This window comes from Mustela lutreola, chromosome 2 (genome assembly GCF_030435805.1).
Source record: "Mustela lutreola isolate mMusLut2 chromosome 2, mMusLut2.pri, whole genome shotgun sequence".
NCBI classification, from domain to species: domain Eukaryota; kingdom Metazoa; phylum Chordata; class Mammalia; order Carnivora; family Mustelidae; genus Mustela; species Mustela lutreola.
This window is the reverse complement of record NC_081291.1, coordinates 92,182,510-92,205,019: the sequence shown is the minus strand read 5'-3', so window position 1 is coordinate 92,205,019 and position 22,510 is coordinate 92,182,510. Positions and strand designations below refer to the sequence as shown.

Sequence of the window (22,510 nt, the reverse complement as noted above, 5' to 3'; positions counted from 1 at the left end):
TGTGATAGAGAGCACATGTGATAATGTGCTTAGCATACGGCCCCATACATAAAATTCGCTCTGTGAACAACTGCTACTGTGATTGTAATTAAAATATCACTAAAATCAATAGGTAGAGTCCAGATATTCCTAAGGTATTGTAATGGACTAAAAATTGCACTTTGCATTTTTTTATTTGGGGAAAAGTTCAATAAGAGGATTCATGTTTTCCTAGAATAAACAAGAAAAGCATTCTCCATTATCAATAGACAATTCTACTGTCTCGTTCAAACAGATCTACCTGGCAATAATATCAGTTTCCTATGTTACTTACTGACACTTGTACAGTTTGAGCAAATTGTTTTTAACTGGTTCTCTCTTGCCCCTTACTTGAATGAGGTTCATAAACACCCCATCATCCTTGTTAATACAAGAGGACAGACCTGGCCAGCAGGTTGGAGTTGGAACAGAACACAGGGAAGCTCAGCCAGAGAAGAGCTGCAGAAGGGAGGCAGTATACAGTTGTAGGATCGAGGGCCTGGGGAATCCAGGAGCCTGATCTACCCAATATCCAACTGCAGCCTGGTGTGGGCCGGGCCATGTCACCTTAAATGATCCCTTGCAAGCTTCTCTCAGCAGAAGCAGAGGTTTGGCTTACCTGAAGTTGTTTCTAGCCCTAGCATTCTGAGATTGCATTATGTGGTTTCAGCGGGCAATGATTTAAGAACACATTTACCTTTCAAATGAACCGGTAATAAGATTACATAGCAACAGAAGCCCAGGCTTTGGAGGGAAGGGGTGTTTGTCCTTACAATCCTCTCTCCATATTGATTTTTCAAAAGCATTTAATCATTCCTATACATGTGCCCTAAACCCACCTTCCACAAGAATGTCATCCGCTGCTCCATCCCGGTACTGAGTGGCTTCCTTGATGATGTGTGTCATGTTTTGGGAAAACGCGCCAAGGTCCCTGACCGACCGGAGGTTGAAATGAAACTGAGCCGTGGCCATGGCCTTCAGCTGTTCCTCGGAAGCACCCTGCAGCCCCACGGACACGATTCTCACCCCATCTTCCCGCAGGGCTTTGGAGGCCTTTTCCACGTCATCCTCGGACTCCGCGGAAGCCAGGACCACCAGAACTGGGGGAAACTGCTTCTTGTCCCTCCCGCCAGCCTGAGCAGAAAAGTAGGTCCTTCGCGCCTCCCGGAGCGCGTGGCCGATGCGCAGGGAGCCGCCCATGAAGCCGAAGTTCTTCTTGAGGTGGTTCAGCATGGGGTTCCTGCTCCTGAAGGTGCTCAGCTGGAACTCATTGTGGAACTGGTCGCTGTACTGGGCCAGGGCCACGCGGTACTTGTGGGCCTCTATGGGCAGACTGCTGATCATCTTGTTGATGAACGCTTTCACAAAGGGGAAGGACTTAGTTCCCAGGTGATCCGAGCTGTCCACCAGAAACACCACGTCTGCATACTCAGGGCCTACGAACCCAGAAACATAGAAACAAAGCAAAAATTTTAGAAATTACCACCCTGTTTAATGCTAACCATTTGTAGAAAAACCTACTTTCCTTCATTTGTATTTTTAATACTTTTCCAATGAACTGGAAATAATAACCTGAAATTACACATTCTCCCAAGAAAAGAAATCTAGTTCTTGGGCTGATTCCTTCCATAGACCCTTTTATTTAAACTCATCACAAATTAAGCACCAATTTTGTATGGAATTAATTAGATAAATTTAGAGAAGTAAAAAATCCTGGGTTTTTATACATTTAGTGACTGATTCATTCCCCCCCCTCTTTTTTGCTTTCAGAATTTGATCCTCATTTATATCAAGAGAATAAAAATTTTAAATGAGAATTGCATTGCTTTGCATTTGTTAGAATGGAGAAATCTGAATGATACTCTTTCATTGTAATTCCTCTTTTAGCAAGGCAACAGTGATCTGATTAACTTATATACATAGTAGTTTTGTATTCCCAAGTGTTAAATTGATGAAGTTTAAAAAATACCTAACAATCACAAAACTGTGGCAAATTTAAAGTTCTTTATAGTATTTTTTGATGAACCATAGGAATGGGCATTATTGTTGGTGGATGTCTTCTTATGTAAGTAAAACTTGATAGAAACTAGAATGCCTTAAGCTAGGAAAGAGATTATGGTTTTAGTTCCTATTAAAAACATAATTTTTATATAGGGATATAGGATTCATTGAACTTTTAAGTCTTCATTCAATGTCAGGTTCAATGTTAGCTATATAGAATTAGATTTTTTTTTTTTTATAAACATATATTTTTATCCCCAGGGGTACAGGTCTGTGAATCACCAGGTTTACACACTTCACAGCACTCACCAAATCACATACCCTCCCCAATGTCCATAATCCCACCTCCTTCTCCCAAACCCCCTCCCCCCGGCAACCCTCAGTTTGTTTTGTGAGATTAAGATTTTTATGTGATAGGGAATCACTGGGTTTAAGCACAAAATGTTGTTTACTAGTGATCTGCTGGTTTGAATTCAGAGTTCTCACCACTTTGGTAGAAGATCCATTTCCTGTCTGGGGAAGGGAAAGAAAGGTCTATTTGATGGTGCAGATTTAAGAAAATGTGAAATTGAACAAAGAACAGGAGTCCTGACTTTGTTATCAGCTAACTCCACCTGCTCTGTCAAACTATTCAACATACTTGGGCCTCTGGTTCCTCACCTTTAAAATGAGTGGATTCAACTAGGAAATATCTACAGTCCTTCCTCACTCAGATTCTGATGAGCTGAAGTGGTTACCAGATAAATTCTAATCAAATTAAAATAACTTCATCCTCTTCCTGTCTACAATTGCTAGGAAACCAGCATAGGCACCCCCCCACCATGTGATTCTGTTCCCTTGACAGCAATCTGACCAAGGCACAGAGAATAATATTCTTTCCTAGCTTCTGAAGAACCTGCTTTCAACTAGTTTGAGACTCCTTGGATGACCATATAGCCAGCAGTGACTTGAGGGGAAGAAATAAGTGGGGGTGAATTAACATTGTCTTCCAAGAGAAGGCTGGAACCCCTATGAGGATTGTCAAGGGAGCCCTGTCCAGGATGGCTTGACTTGTGACCAAAAGTGACCTTTCTATTCATGAATAAACCCCACACCTCACGTGGAGAAAGGAAATGTGGACAACTAGCACACGAGATAGATTCAGGTTCCGATACGAGCCGACATCATGTCTGAACCATGGGACAGTGAGCAAAAAGCACTGCTTCTCTTTAAAAAGCTTATCAAGCATAGTGAGATAGCAAAGGAAGAGGCTTACAGAACAATGTCTAGTTTCTCCCTTCAGAAGGTCTTGACTTGCTTCCAAGGTCAGAGTCCTTGAGAAAGCGGTGAAAGCCAATATAGCTGGCCTTGGACATGAAGTGGCCTGTATGAGAACTCACCACATAGAGGTGGGAGGGGCAGTGAAGGGTACATCAGTATTTTGATTTCTTGTCCACCAGGCAAAGATTACTGACAGACAGTAGACAGCAATAGAGCTTTCTCTAAAGAGCAAGAGCTCTTTCTTTACAATAAGCAAACAGTTTAAACTGGAGCAGAATCTGGATACTTAACTAAGACAATGTTTTGGCACAAATGAGCTAGGAATAGACATGCCAAATTTCCTAGGCCTGACTCTAATATTAAGAGATGCAAACTCCCAACAGACCTAAAAGGGGTTGAAATTAAGGACAAATAACAGCTCTCATATCATATCTGGAATAAGGTCCAGAAACAAATGATCTATAAAGAAAAAGAGGTTGACATCAAAAAGAAATTGAGCTACCATCCACACCTCTACAAAACTTGGTGAAAATAATTCTCCTCTTTTTTTTTTTTTTTTTTTTTTTTTTTTTTTTTTAAAACTTACCGGGATCTTTGCTCATAGAGACATGGGAACAAAGAATTATAAGGAACAAAATCAGCAGCATTTTCATAATATGACCTAAAAAAATCTCCAGCTTGAAATCTGAAAGACAAAAACATAAACACCTAAAATTGTTGTGGATATTATTTTGGAATAAAGTCCTACACTTAAGAGCACACAAAATTTTATAGCAAACTGGATGCAATAGAAGGCATAGAATCTCTGAGTTTCTGATTTGTGAAGTACCTTGGGGGAAAAGATCCACAAACATTTACACAATCATATAAATTTTTCCTGGTCTAAGATGCTGTAGAAACATGAAATTTTGGATTGTCAATGGCGATAGCCAAATATATTCTAGTTCCAACAACATTTCATGTCTCTATTAGTCATTTTCCGTGTACCCTAGTGTTACCCTGGGTCCACTCACTGCCAAGACAATTCAGAGTTCACGGCTGGGACACAGTCTAAGACTTGACTTGTAATGAACATGTAGGTGTGTTTCATATTTGAGCAGTACGTATTTTTAGATGTGGTCAAAACTCCTTGTTTTTCTCCTTTTCCTAAACAATTAAAAAGCTAACCATTTCTCTTTATCCCTAAATTTGAGGGAAGACATAAAAGTAGTGCCCTCCATTTTCCATCTCAATATCTTGATCCTCCCAAATGACCCATTTTGCGCAATCTTGCTTCCAAGTACCTAAAACTGTGTGAGGCAAGGGTTTTCCAATTCCACTTTGACCTAAAGCATTTTTGGCCCCCTAGAATTACTCATTTCATAGAATTAAATAAAATATTAAAGATACTGAAAATAAATATGTTCATGAAGCAGGATGGGTTCATTCATTCATTCATCCACTCAGTGAAAAATCAATTGATCCATATTAATGAACTAGTATCTGTTTCTTGCTGAATTCTTACCGAAACATGAATTTGCAATGTTATATAGGGATGTCTCACTCCTAGTGCTTAGTACTAGCAGTGAGCCTAGTCAGGCAGACTTATAGGGCTTAGTACTTCATCCCTTCAGAAAAGGGACCTGTGCCATTCAAAATTCCATCCCCACTGCCTCACCTACTCCATCATCCCTCTGACATTCTGGAATTTGGAACTCTGCTGTATTCCTTCATAAGCTTAGATGATATAAACTTTTCAGGCTGTAAGTTAATTTATCAATCCTATTCCGAGGTAATCAATGAACTGGAAGTGGCTCATAAAAGGTTGCTTTTAGTTCAACCCTTTTATTTTAGAGGAATGTTAGTCCTAACATGGGTTGCCCAAAATGAAAACCAAGTTGTAATATCTGCACATTTTCTACCAATGCGTGTAACAACAAATTCCAACATTTGTTGAGCCTTTACTCTGTGTCATGCCCTGCGCTAACTGCTTTACATTTGTTCTCTTGTTCGATATTGATAACAAACCTAGTACCAGGTGATATTACTCTTATTTTACAGATAAGGAAATAGATTTATAAGGGAGAAGTAAGCAACCAACTCAATCACATTGATAAAATGGGCCACAGTTGGGTGTACAGCCCACATAAGATCTGTCCTTACAAACTCTGTTACCCTGCATCCCAATCTCAACATTGTAAACACAAAAAGTGTCTCCAGCTTTCTTTCCAAAAGTTAAAACCTGGATAGAAAAGCGAGGATTAGGAAAGGCCACAATAATCCCAATGCAGCAAGAAGCATCTGGAAATTTCCCCATGCAGAAAGATGATCAATACCAGTGATACAATAAAATTTGAGTTCTTTGGAATGGCATCTTGTGATAATAATTTTCTTGCACCCTTTAGATGGAATCCCACATCTGGTGTGGTATAAGGCTATATAGTGTAGAATTCCACATGTAAAAGGTTCTCTTAAAATGCATATGTGCCATGTTTTGTGTATACAGTAAGACGAGTAGTGGGCTAAGCCTCCAAGCTCATGCTTAGTAGGCTTGGGATCATTTTGACCACACCAAAACATGGATGAACTGCCTATAATCTCTTTGTTGTTCTGCTCCCATCATGGCCAGGATTTACATACATCTTAAAATATCTGGATATTTTAAAAACAATTAAAAAAAAAAAACCTGAAGACATGAGGGGAGAATAAATGAGATATTTACTTAAAGTAACAACGTAAATTTAAATTCATTGTACACTCCATCTTAACGGTGAGATTGATTGTTATAGAAATACTCTCAAAGGTACAGTTCTCTTTAATCTAAATTTTGTTGTAATTCATTTATTCTGAATCAAATAGGCTGAAGCCAATCTACTTCTTCTGGAAATTACATGCTTAAAAAAAGCTTTAAAAAATCTGGATCACTGTAAACTTTCTGTTGAGAAGGTAGAATGTTTCTAATTTAAACCACAGCTGCAAAAGCAACATAGCCACCAAACCCTTGGCTTCAAACCCAGAATGTTTAGAACTTGTGCAACACCTCTCTTGAGGCTATGAAGAACAAGGGGTTTCAGGGAGACCTCTGCCCCATGCAAGCCAATTCATAATCTAGGACATGTCTTCAAAAAAAAAAAAAAAATTAACTGCCCAGAAGGGATACTAAAAAGACTTCAGCAAAATTAAGATAAATGCCAAGTTTTCCTTTAAAATGAGCATGCAAGATACATCATTTCCAAGCATATGGATTTTATTTTTCTTCAGAAACAAGAATTTTGTCAACTGTTGCACTGTAAGAAAAAAATACTGGGTCTTTGCTGCAAAGTTGAGGATAAGTTGTCATTTGCTTATTTATCCCCATGCCCCCATCTCTTCCACCATTTCCCATTCTTGAGCTGTACTAGTTCTCAGAAGTCAAAAGGTGGAAAGAAAACTATCCAAAGAGAGACAACGTCCATGCTGAAATGTTACAGCACATATCCTTGGCACACAACAGGAACAAATAAACAGTGAATCGATGATGGTAAGCACTACAAAACACACATGCAGTCTTGGGGCAAGCAAGCTGCATAGTTTTACTGATGTCATGTTTTTCCCAACTGCAGTTTCTAGAATCACAAAGAGAGGCTGCGTAGACTGATGATATTGAACAAGGTCATTAGGATCTGCCATTTTGTAAAATGAACACTCGTGTGTGGAGGAATGCTTGGTTCAGTGGAAAGAGCACAGGCTAGAAAGTCTCATGACCTGGGTTTCACTCTGTTCCTCAGCGATGGTGTCACTGGACACCCCCACACCCCTCACTTCTGTGGATTCCTAACCTGAAGCACAAGAGATTACATCCTCTAAATTCCAACTGTCACACACTGACAGTTCTTTGATCTAATAAATAGTACTAGAAGAAAAAAAAAAGTGACCAGTTAAGCCAAGGAGAGAGTGAAATATCAAGCACATGTTCTGAAACAGTCTTAGGAGGAAAGTGCCCCTCAGACAATAACAGGTCTTGTGTTACAGGGACTACAACAGCAAGAGAAGGAGCCGGTCTCAGTTATTGACCCCTTCTGGGTCAGAAACTCTGTTGGAATCCTTCCAGACCCAAGGACATCCACTTAAGGGGATGAAAATTTCAATAAGGCAAACCTTATTTTATCTGTCTGGGAATTATATGCTCTGCTTAAAAATTAGGAAAATACAGAATAAATCCAAAATAAACCCGGAATACTAAAATACTAAAAATTTGAGCAGAAATCAGCAAACTAAAAGACAAAGATAAAAGGAAATCATATTGAAATACCCACCTCACAAAAGAAAGAAGAGACACAGATAATTGCATAAATGAAAAAGGAGACATAACTATAGATAAGATGGAGACTTAAAAAGTTGAAGCAGTATGGTGAGTGCTGTGCTGTGAAGTGTGTAAACCTGGCGATTCACAGACCTGTACTCCTGGAAATAAAAATATATTATATGTTTATAAAAAATAAAAAATTAAAAAATATATTCACAGAAAGCTCGAAGCCTACATGCTTTTATTGGCAAGTTCCAAACTTTCAAGAAACACATCATTTGAATCTTCTACAAATTCTTTCAGAGACCAAAAAACAAGAAATATTAGCCATTTCCCATTTCCCTTTTGGGGGACCTATAAAATCTTGACATGTAAACTAGCCAAGGACAGTATGAGAAAAGCATATTAAACGCCCATTTTACTAATGAATATAAATATCAACAATAGTCAAATTATGGAAAGAGCCCAGAGGTCCATCAATGGATAAGTGGATAAAGAAGATGTGGTATATATACACATGGAATATTACTCAGCCATCAAAAAGAATGAAATCTTGCCATTTGTACTGACATGGAGAGAGCTAGAAAGTATTATGCTAAGTGAAATAATCAGTCAGAGGAACGCATATACCATATGATTTCACTCATATATGGGATTTAAGAAACAAATAGATGAACATACAGGGAGAAAAAGAGGCAAACCAGAAAACAGACTTTTTAAAAAAATTTTATTTTTTTATTAACATATAATGTATTATTAGCCCCAGGGGTATAGGTCTGTGAATTGCCAGGTTTACACACATCACAGCACTCACCATAGCACATACCTTCCCCAATGTCCATAACCCAACCACCCTCTCCCTCCCCCACCGCCAGCAACCCTCAGTTTGTTTTGTGAGATTAAGAGTCTTTTATGGTTTGTCTTCCTCCCGATCTCATCTTTTTTCATTTCTTCCTTTCCTACCCGCCAAACTCCCCATGTTGCCTCTCAACTTCCTCATATCAGGGAAATCATATAATTGTGTTTCTCTGATTAACTTATTTTGCTAAGTGTAATACCCTCTAGTTCCATCCACGTCATCACAAAGGCAAGATTTCCTCTCTTTTGATGACTGCATAGTATTCCATTGTGTGTGTATGTGTGTGTGTGTGTGTGTGTACACACACACACCACATCTTCTTTATCCATTCATCTGTGGATGGACATCTAGGTTTTTTCCATAGTTTGGCTATTGTGGACATTGCTGCTATAAACATTTGGATGCACGTGCCTCTTCAGATCACTACATTTGTATCTTTAGGGTAAATACCCAGTAGTGTGATTTCTGGGTTGTAGGGTAGCTCTATTTTCGACTTTCTGAGGAACCTCCACGCTGCAGAAAACAGACTCTTAAATAGAAAACAAACTGAGAGTTACTGGAGGTGAGGGGCTAGGGAGATGGCCTAAATGGATGATGGGGATTAAGGAGGGCACTTGTGATGAGCACTGGGTGTTGTATGGAAGTGATCAATCACTAGATTCTACACCTGAAACTAATGTTACACTGTGCATTAACTACTGGAATTTAAATAAAAACTTGAAAAAGTAAATAAATATAAAAAATCCTAAATGAAACATTAGCAAATCAACCCCCTCAGTATAAAAAAAAAGAGAGAATATGCCATTACCAAGTTGGATTTAGCTCAGAAATACAAGGATTACATTTAAAAGATACAATCTAACTATGTAAATCTAAATACATATTTAAAAACACAAGAATACAGCTTATATTGATAGACTAATAGAAATAAAAAGTAAATACAAAAGAAAAACCACTCCAATTTATGATTTTAAGAAAAACCTCTCTAACAAACCAGGAATAGAAGCAAACAATCTGACAAAAGATGTATTTTAAACATCTACAGTATATATCATCTTAACAGAGATATTATAGAAGTATTCTTTGTTTAAAGTAAAACTGAAGTATAATTTACAGTGTTATTTTAGGTTCAGGTTTACAATATAATGATTCCACAATTCTATACATTACTCAGTGCTCATCAATACGTATACTCTTAATCCCCTTTCTCTATTTCACCCATTCTTCTCCCACCTTCCCTCTGGCAGTCACCAGTTTTTCCTCTGTATTTAAGAGTCTGTTTTTTATCTTTTGTTTGATTGGTTTCTTAAGTTCCACACATGAGTGAAATCATATGGAACATGTATTTTTCTGACTTGTTTCATTTAGCATGAATAACCTCTAAGTCCATCCATGTTGTTGCAAATGGCAAGATCTCATATTTTTTATGGTTAATATTCCATTGTAAATATACATACCACATCTTCTTTATCAATCTATGGATGGAAATTTTGTTGCCCCCATATCTTGGCTACTGTAAATAATGCTGCAATAAACACAGGGGGGCATATGTTTTTTTAAATTAGTGTTCTCATTTTTAAAAAAGATTTATTTATTTGAGAGAGAAAGAGAAAGAGAGGAAGAGCATATGGAAAGGGCAGAGGGAGATAATATCCAAGCAGACTCCAGCTGAACACAGAGCCTGATGTAAAGCTCGGTCTCATAACCCATGTGATTAGGACCTGAGCTGAAATCAAGAGTCAGATGCTTAACCACTGACCACCCAAGCACCCCGCAGTGTTTTCATTTTAATTTGGGTAAATGCCCAGCAGTGGAATTGCTGGATTCTATGGTAATTCTATTTTTAATTTTTGGGGGAACCTCCATACTGTCTTCCACTGCGGTTGCCCCAATTTGCATTCCCACCAAAAGTGCACCATAAAACTCCTAGAAGAAAACATAGGCAATAAATTTTTGAGGTAGCTGCAAAAACATTTTTGTAGATAGAGCTCCTCAGGCAAGAGAAACAAAGGCAAAATTAAACTATTGGAGCCATACCAAAATAAAAAGATTTTGCACAGAAAAGGAAACTAACAAAATGACAAGACCGCCTACTGAGTGGGAAAAGATATTTGCAAATGATGTATCTCGTAAGAGGTTAATAACCAAGTATATAAAGAACTTATACAACTCAACACCGAAAGACTCCAAATGATCAGATTAAAAAATGGGCAGAAGACCCAAATAGACACTTCCATACAGATGGCCAACAGACACATGAAAAGATGCTCGTCACTTAACATCAGAGAAACACAAATCAAAACCAAAATGAGCTATCACCTCACACTAGTCAGAATGGCTAAAATAAAAAAGACAATAAGTGTTGGTGGTGATGTGGAAAAAAAGGAACCCTCATGACTGTTGGTGAAAAGTACCCTCTTTAAAATGAGGAACCAGAAAAGGTGGTCCTCTTTTACTCCTAAGTTCTAGCAAAATTAAATGCACAAGAATTGAAAAAAAAAAAGAACAAGGACACATAAAATTGTCATTGTTTACAAGTGGCGTGACTTTTTAAATCCATAGCTAAATTATTAAAAATAGCAAATATTTTAGGTCTCTTCATATAACATCAAGATATAAAAATCAATTGCATTTCTATATATCCACAATAACTAGAAAATTTAAGTCTTTTCATAAAAGTCAAGTTAACATAGCATCAACACAGGGGCGCTTGGGTGGAGGAGTCAGTTAAGCAACCAATTCTTGGTTTCAGCTCAGGTCATGATCTCATGGATTGTGGGACTGAGCTCTGCATTGGGCTTCCCACTCAGGAGGGTGTCTACTTGAAGATTCTCCCCTCTGCCCCTCCTCCCACTCTTTTTTTCTCAAATGATAAATATTTTTAAAAATTGCATCAACATATCAAATATCAAGAAAAACATTAAAACACATAAAAGATCTATAGCAAATTTTTTTTTTTTTATTTTTTATAAACATATATTTTTATCCCCAGGGGTACAGGTCTGTGAATCACCAGGTTTACACACTTCACAGCACTCACCAAATCACATGCCCTCCCCAATGTCCATAATCCCAACCCCTTCTCCCAAACCCCCTCCCCCCGGCAACCCTCAGTTTGTTTTGTGAGATTAAGAGTCACTTATGGTTTGTCTCCCTCCCAATCCCATCTTGTTTCATTTATTCTTCTTCTACCCACTTAAGCCTCCATGTTGCATCACCACTTCCTCATATCAGGGAGATCATATGATAGTTGTCTTTCTCTGCTTGACTTATTTCGCTAAGCATGATACGCTCTAGTTCCATCCATGTTGTTGCAAATGGCAAGATTTCATTTCTTTTGATGGCTGCATAGTATTCCATTGTGTATATATACCACATCTTCTTGATCCATTCATCTGTTGATGGACATCTAGGTTCTTTCCATAGTTTGGCTATTGTGGACATTGCTGCTATAAACATTCGGGTGCATGTGCCCCTTTGGATCACTACATTTGTATCTTTAGGGTAAATACCCAATAGTGCAATTGCTGGGTCATAGGGCAGTTCTATTTTCAACATTTTGAGGAACCTCCATGCTGTTTTCCAGAGTGGCTGCACCAGCTTGCATTCCCACCAACAGTGTAGGAGGGTTCCCCTTTCTCCGCATCCTCGCCAGCATCTGTCATTTCCTGACTTGTTGATTTTAGCCATTCTGACTGGTGTGAGGTGATATCTCATTGTGGTTTTGATTTGTATTTCCCTGATGCCGAGTGATATGGAGCACTTTTTCATCTATAGCAAAATTTATAAAACTTTACTGAAGGATGATGTGACCAAAATAACAAGATAGTAATGAGGTCAACTCTCTATAATCTCTTCAAGAAGATAGAAGCAGAGTAATTCCTAACTTGTTTTATGAAACTAGCATTGCCCTAATACCAAAACCTAATAAACACATTATAAGAAAACAAGAGACCAATATCTCTCATGAACACAGATGTGAAAATCTGTAACAAAATATTAGCAAATCCAATCCAACAATGTATGAAAAGAATTATATACACCATGGCCAAATGTCTTTCATTACAGTTTGCAAGTCTGGCTCAACATGTGAAAATCAATGACTGTAATCTATCACATCAACAGTCTAAAGAAGAAAAATGACATGATCATGTCAACAGATACAGAGAAATCATTGAATAAAATTTAACACCCATTCATGATAAAAACACTCAGTATATTAGGAATAGAGGGAAATTTCCTCAACTTGATAAATAATACTACAAAAAACATATAGCTAACATCATACTTAATGGTGAGAAACTCAAACCTTTTTTTTTTTTTTAAAGATTTTATTTATTTATTTGACAGAGAGAGATCACAAGTAGATGGAGAGGCAGGCAAAGAGAGAGAGAGAGAGAGGTAGAGGGAAGCAGGCTCCCTGCTGAGCAGAGAGCCCAATGTGGGACTCGATCCCAGGACCCTGAGACCATGACCTGAGCCGAAGGCAGCAACTGGTTATTCACACCCACACCCACACACACACCCCAACCCCTAGACACAGATCTTACATCCTTCACAAAATGTAACTAAGACAACGGCAAGAGAATGAGAAGACAGGTCACACAGACTAGTAGAAAATATTTGCAAAAGACACATCTGATAGATGACTGTGGCCCAAAATATACAAAGGACTCTTAAAACAATAAAACAAACAGCCCAATTAAAAATGGACCAAAGAGACTTAATAGACACCTCAAAGAACATTCATAGGTAATAAATAAGCACATGAAAAACTGCCCACATCAAATGTCATCAAAGAATTGCAAATGAAAACAACTAGATACCACTGCACACCTATGAGAATGGCCAATATCCAAAACACTGACACTACCAAATGCTGGCAAGATGAAGAGCAGCAGGAACTCTCACAAACTGCTCGTGGGAATGCAAAATGGCATAGCTACTTTAGAAGACAGTTTGGTGGCTTCTGACAAAACTAAACATACACTTATCTAAAGACCTACCACTTGTGCTCCAGGGTATCTACTCAAAGGAGTTAAAGATTTCTGTCCACACGAAAAGGTACACATGGATATTAATGTCAGCTTTATTCCTAATTCCCAAAACCTGGAAGTAGCCAAGATGTCCTTCATCAGGTGGACAGATAAATAAACTCGGACAGCCAGACAATGGAATTATTCAGAGCTAAAAAGAAATGTGCTATCAAGTCATGAAATACATAGATGAAGGTTAGATACTCCTTACTGAGTAAAAGAAGCCAATCTCTTAAAGGTTAAATACGGTATGATTCCAACTATATAATATCCTGGAAAAGGCCAAGCTATGGAGACAGAAAAAGATGACTGATTTCCAGGAGTTAGGGGAGAAGGAGGAGTGAATAGACATGGCACAGAAGATTTCTACTCTGTATGATCCTATAATGGTGGACACATGTCATTATAAATCTGTCGGAACCCCATAGAATGTATAACACCAAGAATGAACCATAATGTAGACTTTGGTTAGTGATGATTTATCAGTGTAGATTCATCAGTTGTAACAAATGTACCAGCCACGTAGGGGATGTTGATAATGGTAGAGGAGATGCATATGTAGGGCCTGCGGCTATATGGAAAATCTCTGTACCTTCTGCGCAATTTTGCTGTGAACCAAAAACTGCTCTAAAAAAAAAGTTGATTAAGAAAAGTAAAGGAATAATAAACATGAGATGCAGGATAGAGGTTGCATAGATATAGGAGGCAGGGGGATGGGACTGGGAGGAAACATTATAGATAGGTTATTGTTAATATTCCATTTTTCATGTGGGCAGAGTATCACGGGCTTATTATTAGTAAATAAACAAATAAATAGAAAGTCTTACAAGGACCTATGGATGACGGTGTCCAATGAACTAAGGGTTAGGATTAATCCAATTCTGTGTACCTGAGATCCAGTAGATGTATAGAAAAATTAAAAATTGATTAAATACAGTTAAAGGGAAGAAAAAAAGATCAGGTAATTAAGCCAAGAACCTAATGACACATTGACAGCAGATTTGGAACAGTTACAGGGAGAAATCCATCCCCCTGTGATTGTCCTCTGTGGCAAGTTCTGTATTATTGGGATGGGGAACAGTGAAGCAAAAAAATATTTTGACCAAAAGACTTTTCACGAGTTCAGAACTCTCCCAGCATCCTGTAGGACCCAATTAAAGGAACTCAAATAAAATTTCACCCGTGATAAGTCACCTAACATAATCATGATTCTAATAGTGACATCTCTAGCTGTTCAGCAAAATTTGTGTTACCCCTTCTGCATTGCAGAGTTGTACTTTGCCATGTCTGAAAACTGGGGATGACCTGTCCCAGACCCCTTGCAAGGGCTAAATGATGGTATTCAGGCCAGGAGAACACAAGGGGAAACAACATCACCCAGTTCCCAGCCAGGCCTTATACCTCCCTCAGGTTTGCTCTCCTATCTCTCTCTCCCTTCCAGTTGGCTGGAATGGAGACAACCTCAAAGAACTAATGTTGACAATGGCAGAGCTGCTCTCAGCCTGGGGACCCCATGACTGTGTAGAAAAGGGCTGCCCCATGAATATGTTGACATGCCAACTTCCGTTAAATCACAGAAAATGTAAATTACTATGGTGTTTTCCAGTATAGATCATTGGGTTTATTTGCTACAGAATTTAAAGTCACTCAAACTAAGAAAGCTCCCAACACTTGCAATGGTAGGATAGCGCAAAATAGGGGCAGGAAAGCATTTGTGATCAGGGCATAGGAAAATTTGTGAGGCACAAGCGGAATCACTCCACCAATAATTACTGTGAGGTCACACCAGACTTAAATGATCCGGTTTTAGGCTGTGTTGTCTCGTGGTCAAACTCACAGGGTTCTGGCATCAGACTACCTAATTAAAATCCTGCTTGTGGGGCTCACCAACTGAGGGACCATGCAAGTAATGTAATCACTTTATGTCTATCTCTCATCTATAAAAAGTGTTAGCGCCCACATCCACTTCAAGATACTGCTGTGGGGGTTACACGGACTGATGATATGCCTACAGGGGTTGGCGGAGCTCTTGCCTTGCTGTAGATATTAAACTAATGATAGCAGTCATTTTTATTCTTGTTATTGCCATCTTTACAATGGGATGGCTTGTGAGGAGAGCAATCTAGAAAACACCTGGAAAGGAACTCTATTCACTCCCTGTCCTCAAGTTCAGGTATAGGTATAACAATGTACAGGTGTCTGTGTTTCTCCATGACCATAGTCTCCCCAAATCCTGTGAGGTAGGTAGGAATTATTATTATTATTCCTATTTCACAACAGAAACATCTGAAGCTTAGCAAGGTTGAGCCTCTCCCCAAGCCACACCAGTCTTGAGGTTCTCAGGCCGGGACTTTTACCACTACATTATATTGCTTTTCTTGACGCAAAGCCCTGCATGCTATCCAGTTCTCTGAGAATGAAGGAATTTTATCTTATGTGTTAGAATGCATCAGATAATCTATGTTTATAAGTTGTTGTTTTTTTTAACTGGAAATTGTTTATTCAAGTTGAATATTCATTGCTGTGAACTGCTCTTTACAACAGATCCTGTTAAGTCTGAATAGAGGTTTCGCACCTCCAAATTGCTGTTTTTCCCTGTCCAGCTGAAGCTACAAAAGGGCAGCCATACTGACACAATTCACAAAAGCCAACAATGACATCAGCTAGTCTGAGATCTGTCCAGCAATACCCAGAAGGACGAGGGAGGTAATGAGATATGTTGGGTCATTGATAAAATATTTCTTCACTGCGGCCAAATCAAAAGCGTACACAGCTTCGGATGGCCGGAAGTAGAAATTAGGTCTAAATGGTTCCCTTCAATATCCTGGCTGTTAAGCCCAATGCAGATTTTTGACAAGTATCTACTAATTGTTGACCTCTTTAAGTTTCAGGCTTAACAGAGCACAAAGCAACTGAAGAGATTCAGACACAGAGTAGCATTCTAAACTTGGCATGGATTTTCTCTATCAGCTTTGAAAAATAATAGATACCTTTGGAAAATATTCTGACTTGCATTAAGCAAAGTAAGTAACTCATAACATCCCTGGTCTGATGGACTGTAATGGGGGGAGGACACCCAGAAAGAATAAGAAAAGCAAATACTTAACAGAGTACTTACTGTGCTCCAAGCACTGTTCTAAGGGTTACACCGATTCCTCCAGATAACCCAGGGAGTATCAATAAATACTACTCATTTTATAGAGGAGATTGAGTCAGAGGACTAAGTAGCTGGCCAAAAGTCACACAGCTCTTAATTAATAGAAGTGGAATAGAACTAACCAAATGTGAATATAGTGTCCCCAATCTAAGTGTTGAGCTGTAACAAACACACTAAATAAGTAACATGCATGATTTAACACTTAATTGTTGACTCTGCCGTCTCAGTAAAAAAGCTGCCCAGGCTAGAAATGTAGGAATTATCATGAGTTCCTCAGTTTCATACCCCTAAGCAATAAATATATTTATTTTAAGACCTAGATCTCAGATCCTGCCATGACTCAGCACTTTGACTTCCACCCTAAACTAAGACAGCATCCTCTCACCTGGATTTTAGCAAAATCTTCCTAATTGGACTTCCTGCTTCTACTCTTTCCCAACTACCAATCCTTCCAGAGTGCTCTAAGTCAAAAAAGGAGGTATTATCACATATCTACTCAACATTCCTTACCTTGTCCATCTGGGCCCTACATGCTCTGGTTCTACAAATCCACTGACCTCACTGCCTCATCTCCCCCTCCCCCACCCCACTCCAGCTTTACTCATCTGGCTATTCCTTGAACAGGACAAGCTTGCCCTACCTCAAAGCAGAACATTTGCATTTTCTGCTTCTGTGCTTTGCTTAGATGTTTGCTTAAACATCAGATACTCCTTAGACTTTTGGCTAGCATCCTCTTCAAAAATAATTTTCCCTTATATACCTTCCCCCATCCCCATTATAATATTGACTGTGGAAAAAATAAATTTGGGGTGTTTTTAAAATAAAGTGTAACTAAATATTTGACTACAATATGGAAGGGGGAAGGAGGCTATTATTCAAGAAAAGCATAGATATTTACTAAGGTTAAACTCTGATAATAAGCAACTAGACCACTAAACCCAACAGAAAAATGGACAAGGGCTATGAGCAGGCAGTTCACAGCAGAGGTAATCTGAATGGTCCACAGACAAATGAAAAGATCCTTAACCTTACCCATGACAGGGAAATGCATATTAAAACAATAAAAAGTGTGTGTGGGGGGGTGGGAGGTTGGGGGAACCAGGTGGTGGGTATTATAGAGGGCACGAATTGCATGGAGCACTGGGTGCAGTGCAAAAACAATGAATACTGTTAAGCTGAAAAGAAATAAAAAATTAAAAAAAATAAAATGTCATTTCCCTAGGAAACTAGAAAAAAATTAAAGAGACGGACAATATTAAGTGTTGACAGGTTATATGAAAATTAGAGCTCATGTACATGGCTGGTGGGAATATAATTTAATACACTCACTTTGGAGAGCAATTTAGCAATCATCTAGTAAAATTAAACATGACCTAGAAATTTAATTTAAAGCGAATGCCCTAGGGAGCCTGTGGGCCTCATGGGTTAAGTGTCTGCCTTCCACTCAGGTCATGATCCCAGGGAATGGGACTGAGCCAGCATCTGGCTCCCCATTCAGTGGAGAACCTGCTCCTGCTTCTCCCTTTCCCTCCCCCTCCCCCTGCTTGTGCTCATGAGTATGCTCTGTCAAATAAATAAATAAAATCTTAAAAAAATAAAGTGAATGCCCTAGAGAAACTCTGGTACATGTACACAAGAAGATTTCTATGAATGTTTGTAAAAACTGCAAATCATTCAAATGTTTGTGAGGAGAAAAAGAGAGTAATTAAGCTGGGGCATACTCACACATGAAAATAGTTTTTGGGTGTTAAATAACTTAGTTCTAGATAGGCCTTAATAGGAATAAATCTTAAAACAGAGGGAGAGCACTAGTTGTAGGTTGGTGTGACTTATTCACAGCAGAACTCTTATTCCAGGATGAAAGGATCACCTAGGAAGTCCTGGAAGTAGTATGATGCCATCCATGTGAAATGATTAAAACAGACCAAAATACAATTTTTATTATTATATTAAATAGTTATTAAAGCAAAGCTGGGGATAACACAAAACCACTTAAGAACTACGGTTCTTAAGACAGAATGGAAAGAGGAAGACAAAATGGTAAATAGGATCTGGGAGAGGGATCAAGAGGGCTTCAACCCTATGTATCATATTTTATTGAACAAATTCTGAAACAAACCTTGGGTGATGGTAAATGTTAAATCTGGGTAGATTTATTATTTATTATTTTTTCTAGTTGTATATTTCATGAATAAGGAAGAAAAAAGAATGCTAAACAATATAATGCAAGAAGTCAGAAGGAACCAACCTAGGATCTTGAAAAGGGAGTTTCCATGTCTTTGAAAACGAACCTGGTAAGGAAATTAAGTATCCCAAAATAATGACCAGAAGAATTTCTATTTTCATTTCAATATATGTCCTTAAAACAAAACAAAAACAAAAAAACCTCCTAAGATGTTAAGGACACAAAAGGATCATTGACAGAGTTAAGAAACTGTACTCGTTAGAAAATGTGGTAGATTAAATATGGCCATGAATTCTTTGCTACTGCTTCCACTGAGAAGGGAATCTAATTCCCTCACTTTGGAGCTGGGTTGTCTTATGACTTACTCAATCAATAGAATGTGGTACAAGCAATGTCTTGAGACTTTTAACATTATGTCATAAGAAGACTTGTGACACCCAGGCTCGTGAAACTCTTGGAGCATGAGAAGCAGCAACCAATCATCAGGAAAGAATTTCCACTATTCTGGGACTGCCATGTTATGAAGCCCAGCTAGTCCCATGAAGGGGTTATGTGGGGAGAAGAGAGAGAGAGAGATGCTTCACCAGACCTTATACGATCCAGCCATCCATTCCAAGTACCAGATATGGGATTGAAAAAGCTTTCTGGTCACTCCAGCCCCAGCCACCACCTGACTGAGACCTTGAGCAAGAACTGCCCAGTATAGACCAGTCAACCCACACATAACCGTTGAGATGTAAATTATCCTTACACCACTATGTTTCGGAATGGTTTGTTTTGCAAAATTAGATAATCAGTACAGAGAAGAAGGTCCAGTCTTAGTTTTTTTGAAATGCTGAGTTTGAGATGTCCACATGGCATGGAGGTGGAGACATTCTGCAGACAGATGGACACATAGTATTGTGGCCTTAGTGATCATCTTCATACTCATGAGTACGGTCACATGCTTTGGTTCCACAGTGCATTGGCCCTTAGGCATACAAATCCACCAAACACATATCTGGACCTCATGAACTCAGTCTGATGGGAGGGAAGGGATGCAGATCTGTGCTATGATGAGTAAGTCCAGGACTACAGGGACTCAGAAAAGAAGCCTCTCAATGCCTTGGGAGGGAAGGGGGCAAGGGGTGAAGAAAGGATTTTTCTGGAAAAGGACTGCTTCAGCTAGTTCTGAAGGACAGGATCTTGATCTTAAGCATGAGTGCTCCCTAAGGAACTAAAGATGTTGACAATAAGGGTAGTAGAGTTATTGATGAGTGCCATCATTTCCAGGAACTTGAGACCAATAACTAGGCAAATTGCATTGCCTTGGCAACTGCCCCATTAGGTAATTTCTATATTAATCTCTGAAGGACACAGAAAGAACCCTGCCTACATTACTTTAAAAGCTATCAGAAAAAGAATATAAATTAAAACAAAATGCAAAATGCAGTATGCAAATTCATGTACTTGTTTGTTCATTTAACATTTTCCAAGGTCATATTTCATACTAAACCCCCCGTATTGGTTATTCTCTTACAAAAAAGATATAAAAGCCATGGTTTTGCTTTTTCAGGGGTGGGGGGAAGCCTTTATTTTTATAGTTTAAAAAGTGCTTGGACCACTCTCTGAGACACAACTATTCCCATTTTTATAGCTATTAATACTGAAATGCAGTAAGATTAAGTAATTACCCCAAGGTCACTAACTGGCAAACAGCAGGATTTGGACTCAAAATTATCTACTCCTTTTATGAGGGCTGCCCCTTGCTTTGAGGAGGTTCAGTGTAAGTGGGAGAAACATAGTACCCATACGTAGAGATGTGAAAAGACCACTGGAAAGCTGTGATGGAGTGACAAGGGTACAAGGGAAAAATACCTCTCGAAGTGGGGCTGAAGGATGGAGAACTAGGAGGCCACATTTGGTGGCAGTGGGTTTTGAGCTAGATTTTGTGTCAACTGATAAACTGCTTTTGCTAAGGAAGGGGAAAATGTGTGGGCCATACAGGTAACAGTGCCGTGCTGGTTTAATGGTAGTGAACTAGAGAGAAATGGCTCCTGCATTTTCACAGGTAAATACCTGTGATTCTCGACTAGAGATTTTGTTCTCAGAGGACATGTGGTAATGTCTGAAAAGATTTTTTGTTTTTCCTGCGGGGGGATGGGGGCAGTGCTATGGCCATCTAGTGGGATGGTGTTAAACATCCTACAACACACACGACAGTCCTCCACAACAAAGAATTATCTTAACCAAAATACCAATAGCTGGAAAACTATACAGGTTGAGAAATTCTGACCTACACATCTTTACCACATTGTATTAGGGCTTTCAAGAGAAATAGGACCAATAGGGTGTGTGTGATACATAGAGAGCACAGATGTGTGTCTTTCAATGGAGAAAGAAAGACTTGGCTCATGTGAGGTGAGGACTGACAAGTGAAGTCTTGAGGGCGAGCTGAAAATTCTAGCAGAAGTGGATGTCACAGTTTTGAGTGGGAGGACAATCTTCCCTAGAGACTTGGGAGCCTCAGTATTGCTTTGTAAAGTCTTCAACTGATTTGGATGAGGCTACTCAAATTATGGAGAATAATATCCTGTATCTGAAGTCCATTGATTTTGATGTTAGCCATTTCTTTACAATCTCTTTACAGTAACATCTTGATTGGCCTTTAGCCAAAAAGCTGGGCACCAGAGCCTTGCCAGGTTGACACATATAATTAATCATCACACACATTCAACTTTAGAAATGCTATGAGGCAAAGATTTTATCCTTGTTTTAAAGATAAAGGAAGTACAAAAAAGAGCTACAGATGGCCATGTGTCTCTTGTTGAAAGATGTTCAATACCACTCATCAGAAAAATTCAAATCAAAACCAGAATGAGATATCACCTCCCACCTGTCGAAATGGCTAGACTCAAAAAGACAAGAAACAAGTGTTGGTGAGGATGTGGAGGAAAAGGAACTCTCATGCACTACTGGTGGGAAAGCAAACTGGAGCAGCCACTATGGAAAGTAGTGCGGAGATTCTGAAAACAATTAAAAATAGAAGTGCCATATGACCCAGTCATTCCTCTATTGGGTATTGATCCAAAGAATACAAATTTGAAAAGATACATGTATCTCTATGTTTATTAGAACATTATTTACAATAGCCAAGATATGGAAGCAGCCCGAGTGTCCATCCACAGATAAATGAATGAAGAAGATGTGGTATATACATATGATGGAATACTACTCAGCCATAAAAAAGAATGACATCTTGCCATTTGGGACAACGTGGATGGACTTAAAGGGCATTATGCTAAGTGAAATAAGTCAAAGACAAATATCACAAGATTTCCCTTCTATGTGGAATCTATAAAAGCAAAAACAAAAAGTAGAAACAGATCCATGAATACAGAGAACAAACCAATGGCAACCAGAGGGGCAGAAGAGGGAGACACAGGCATTCAGTTATGAAATTAATGAGTCACTGGAATAAAAAGCACAGCATAGGAAGTATAGTCACGGATACTCTAACAGCGTTGTATGGTGACACATGGTGGTACAGTTATGGGGAGCATAACATACAGAGTCGTGAGATTACTATATTGTACCCCTGAAATTAATGTAGCATTTTGTGCCTACTAAACTTCCATAAAAAATACATATATATGTAAAGAAAAAAAAATAAAGATGAAGGAAGTAAATTCAGAAAAGTTAAGGAATGTTCCTATATTTGCACAGCCTAATACTGCCAACAGTTAACATA

The 22,510-nt window shown here is 38.7% G+C and overlaps 1 protein-coding gene across 1 annotated transcript in view; it reads right to left on the bottom strand.

Annotated features, from left to right (window-relative positions):
* COL6A6 (collagen type VI alpha 6 chain) overlaps nucleotides 1–22,510 on the bottom strand; it is a 140,768-nt gene that overhangs the window by 105,464 nt on the left and 12,794 nt on the right. Inside the window, exons 2-3 of the mRNA XM_059162584.1 lie at nucleotides 3,866–3,964; nucleotides 858–1,454 (exon numbers count right to left, since the gene is read on the bottom strand). Of these exons, the coding sequence (XP_059018567.1) occupies nucleotides 858–1,454; nucleotides 3,866–3,932 (664 nt within the window). The 5' untranslated portion in view covers nucleotides 3,933–3,964. The remainder of the gene's footprint in view (nucleotides 1–857; nucleotides 1,455–3,865; nucleotides 3,965–22,510) is intronic.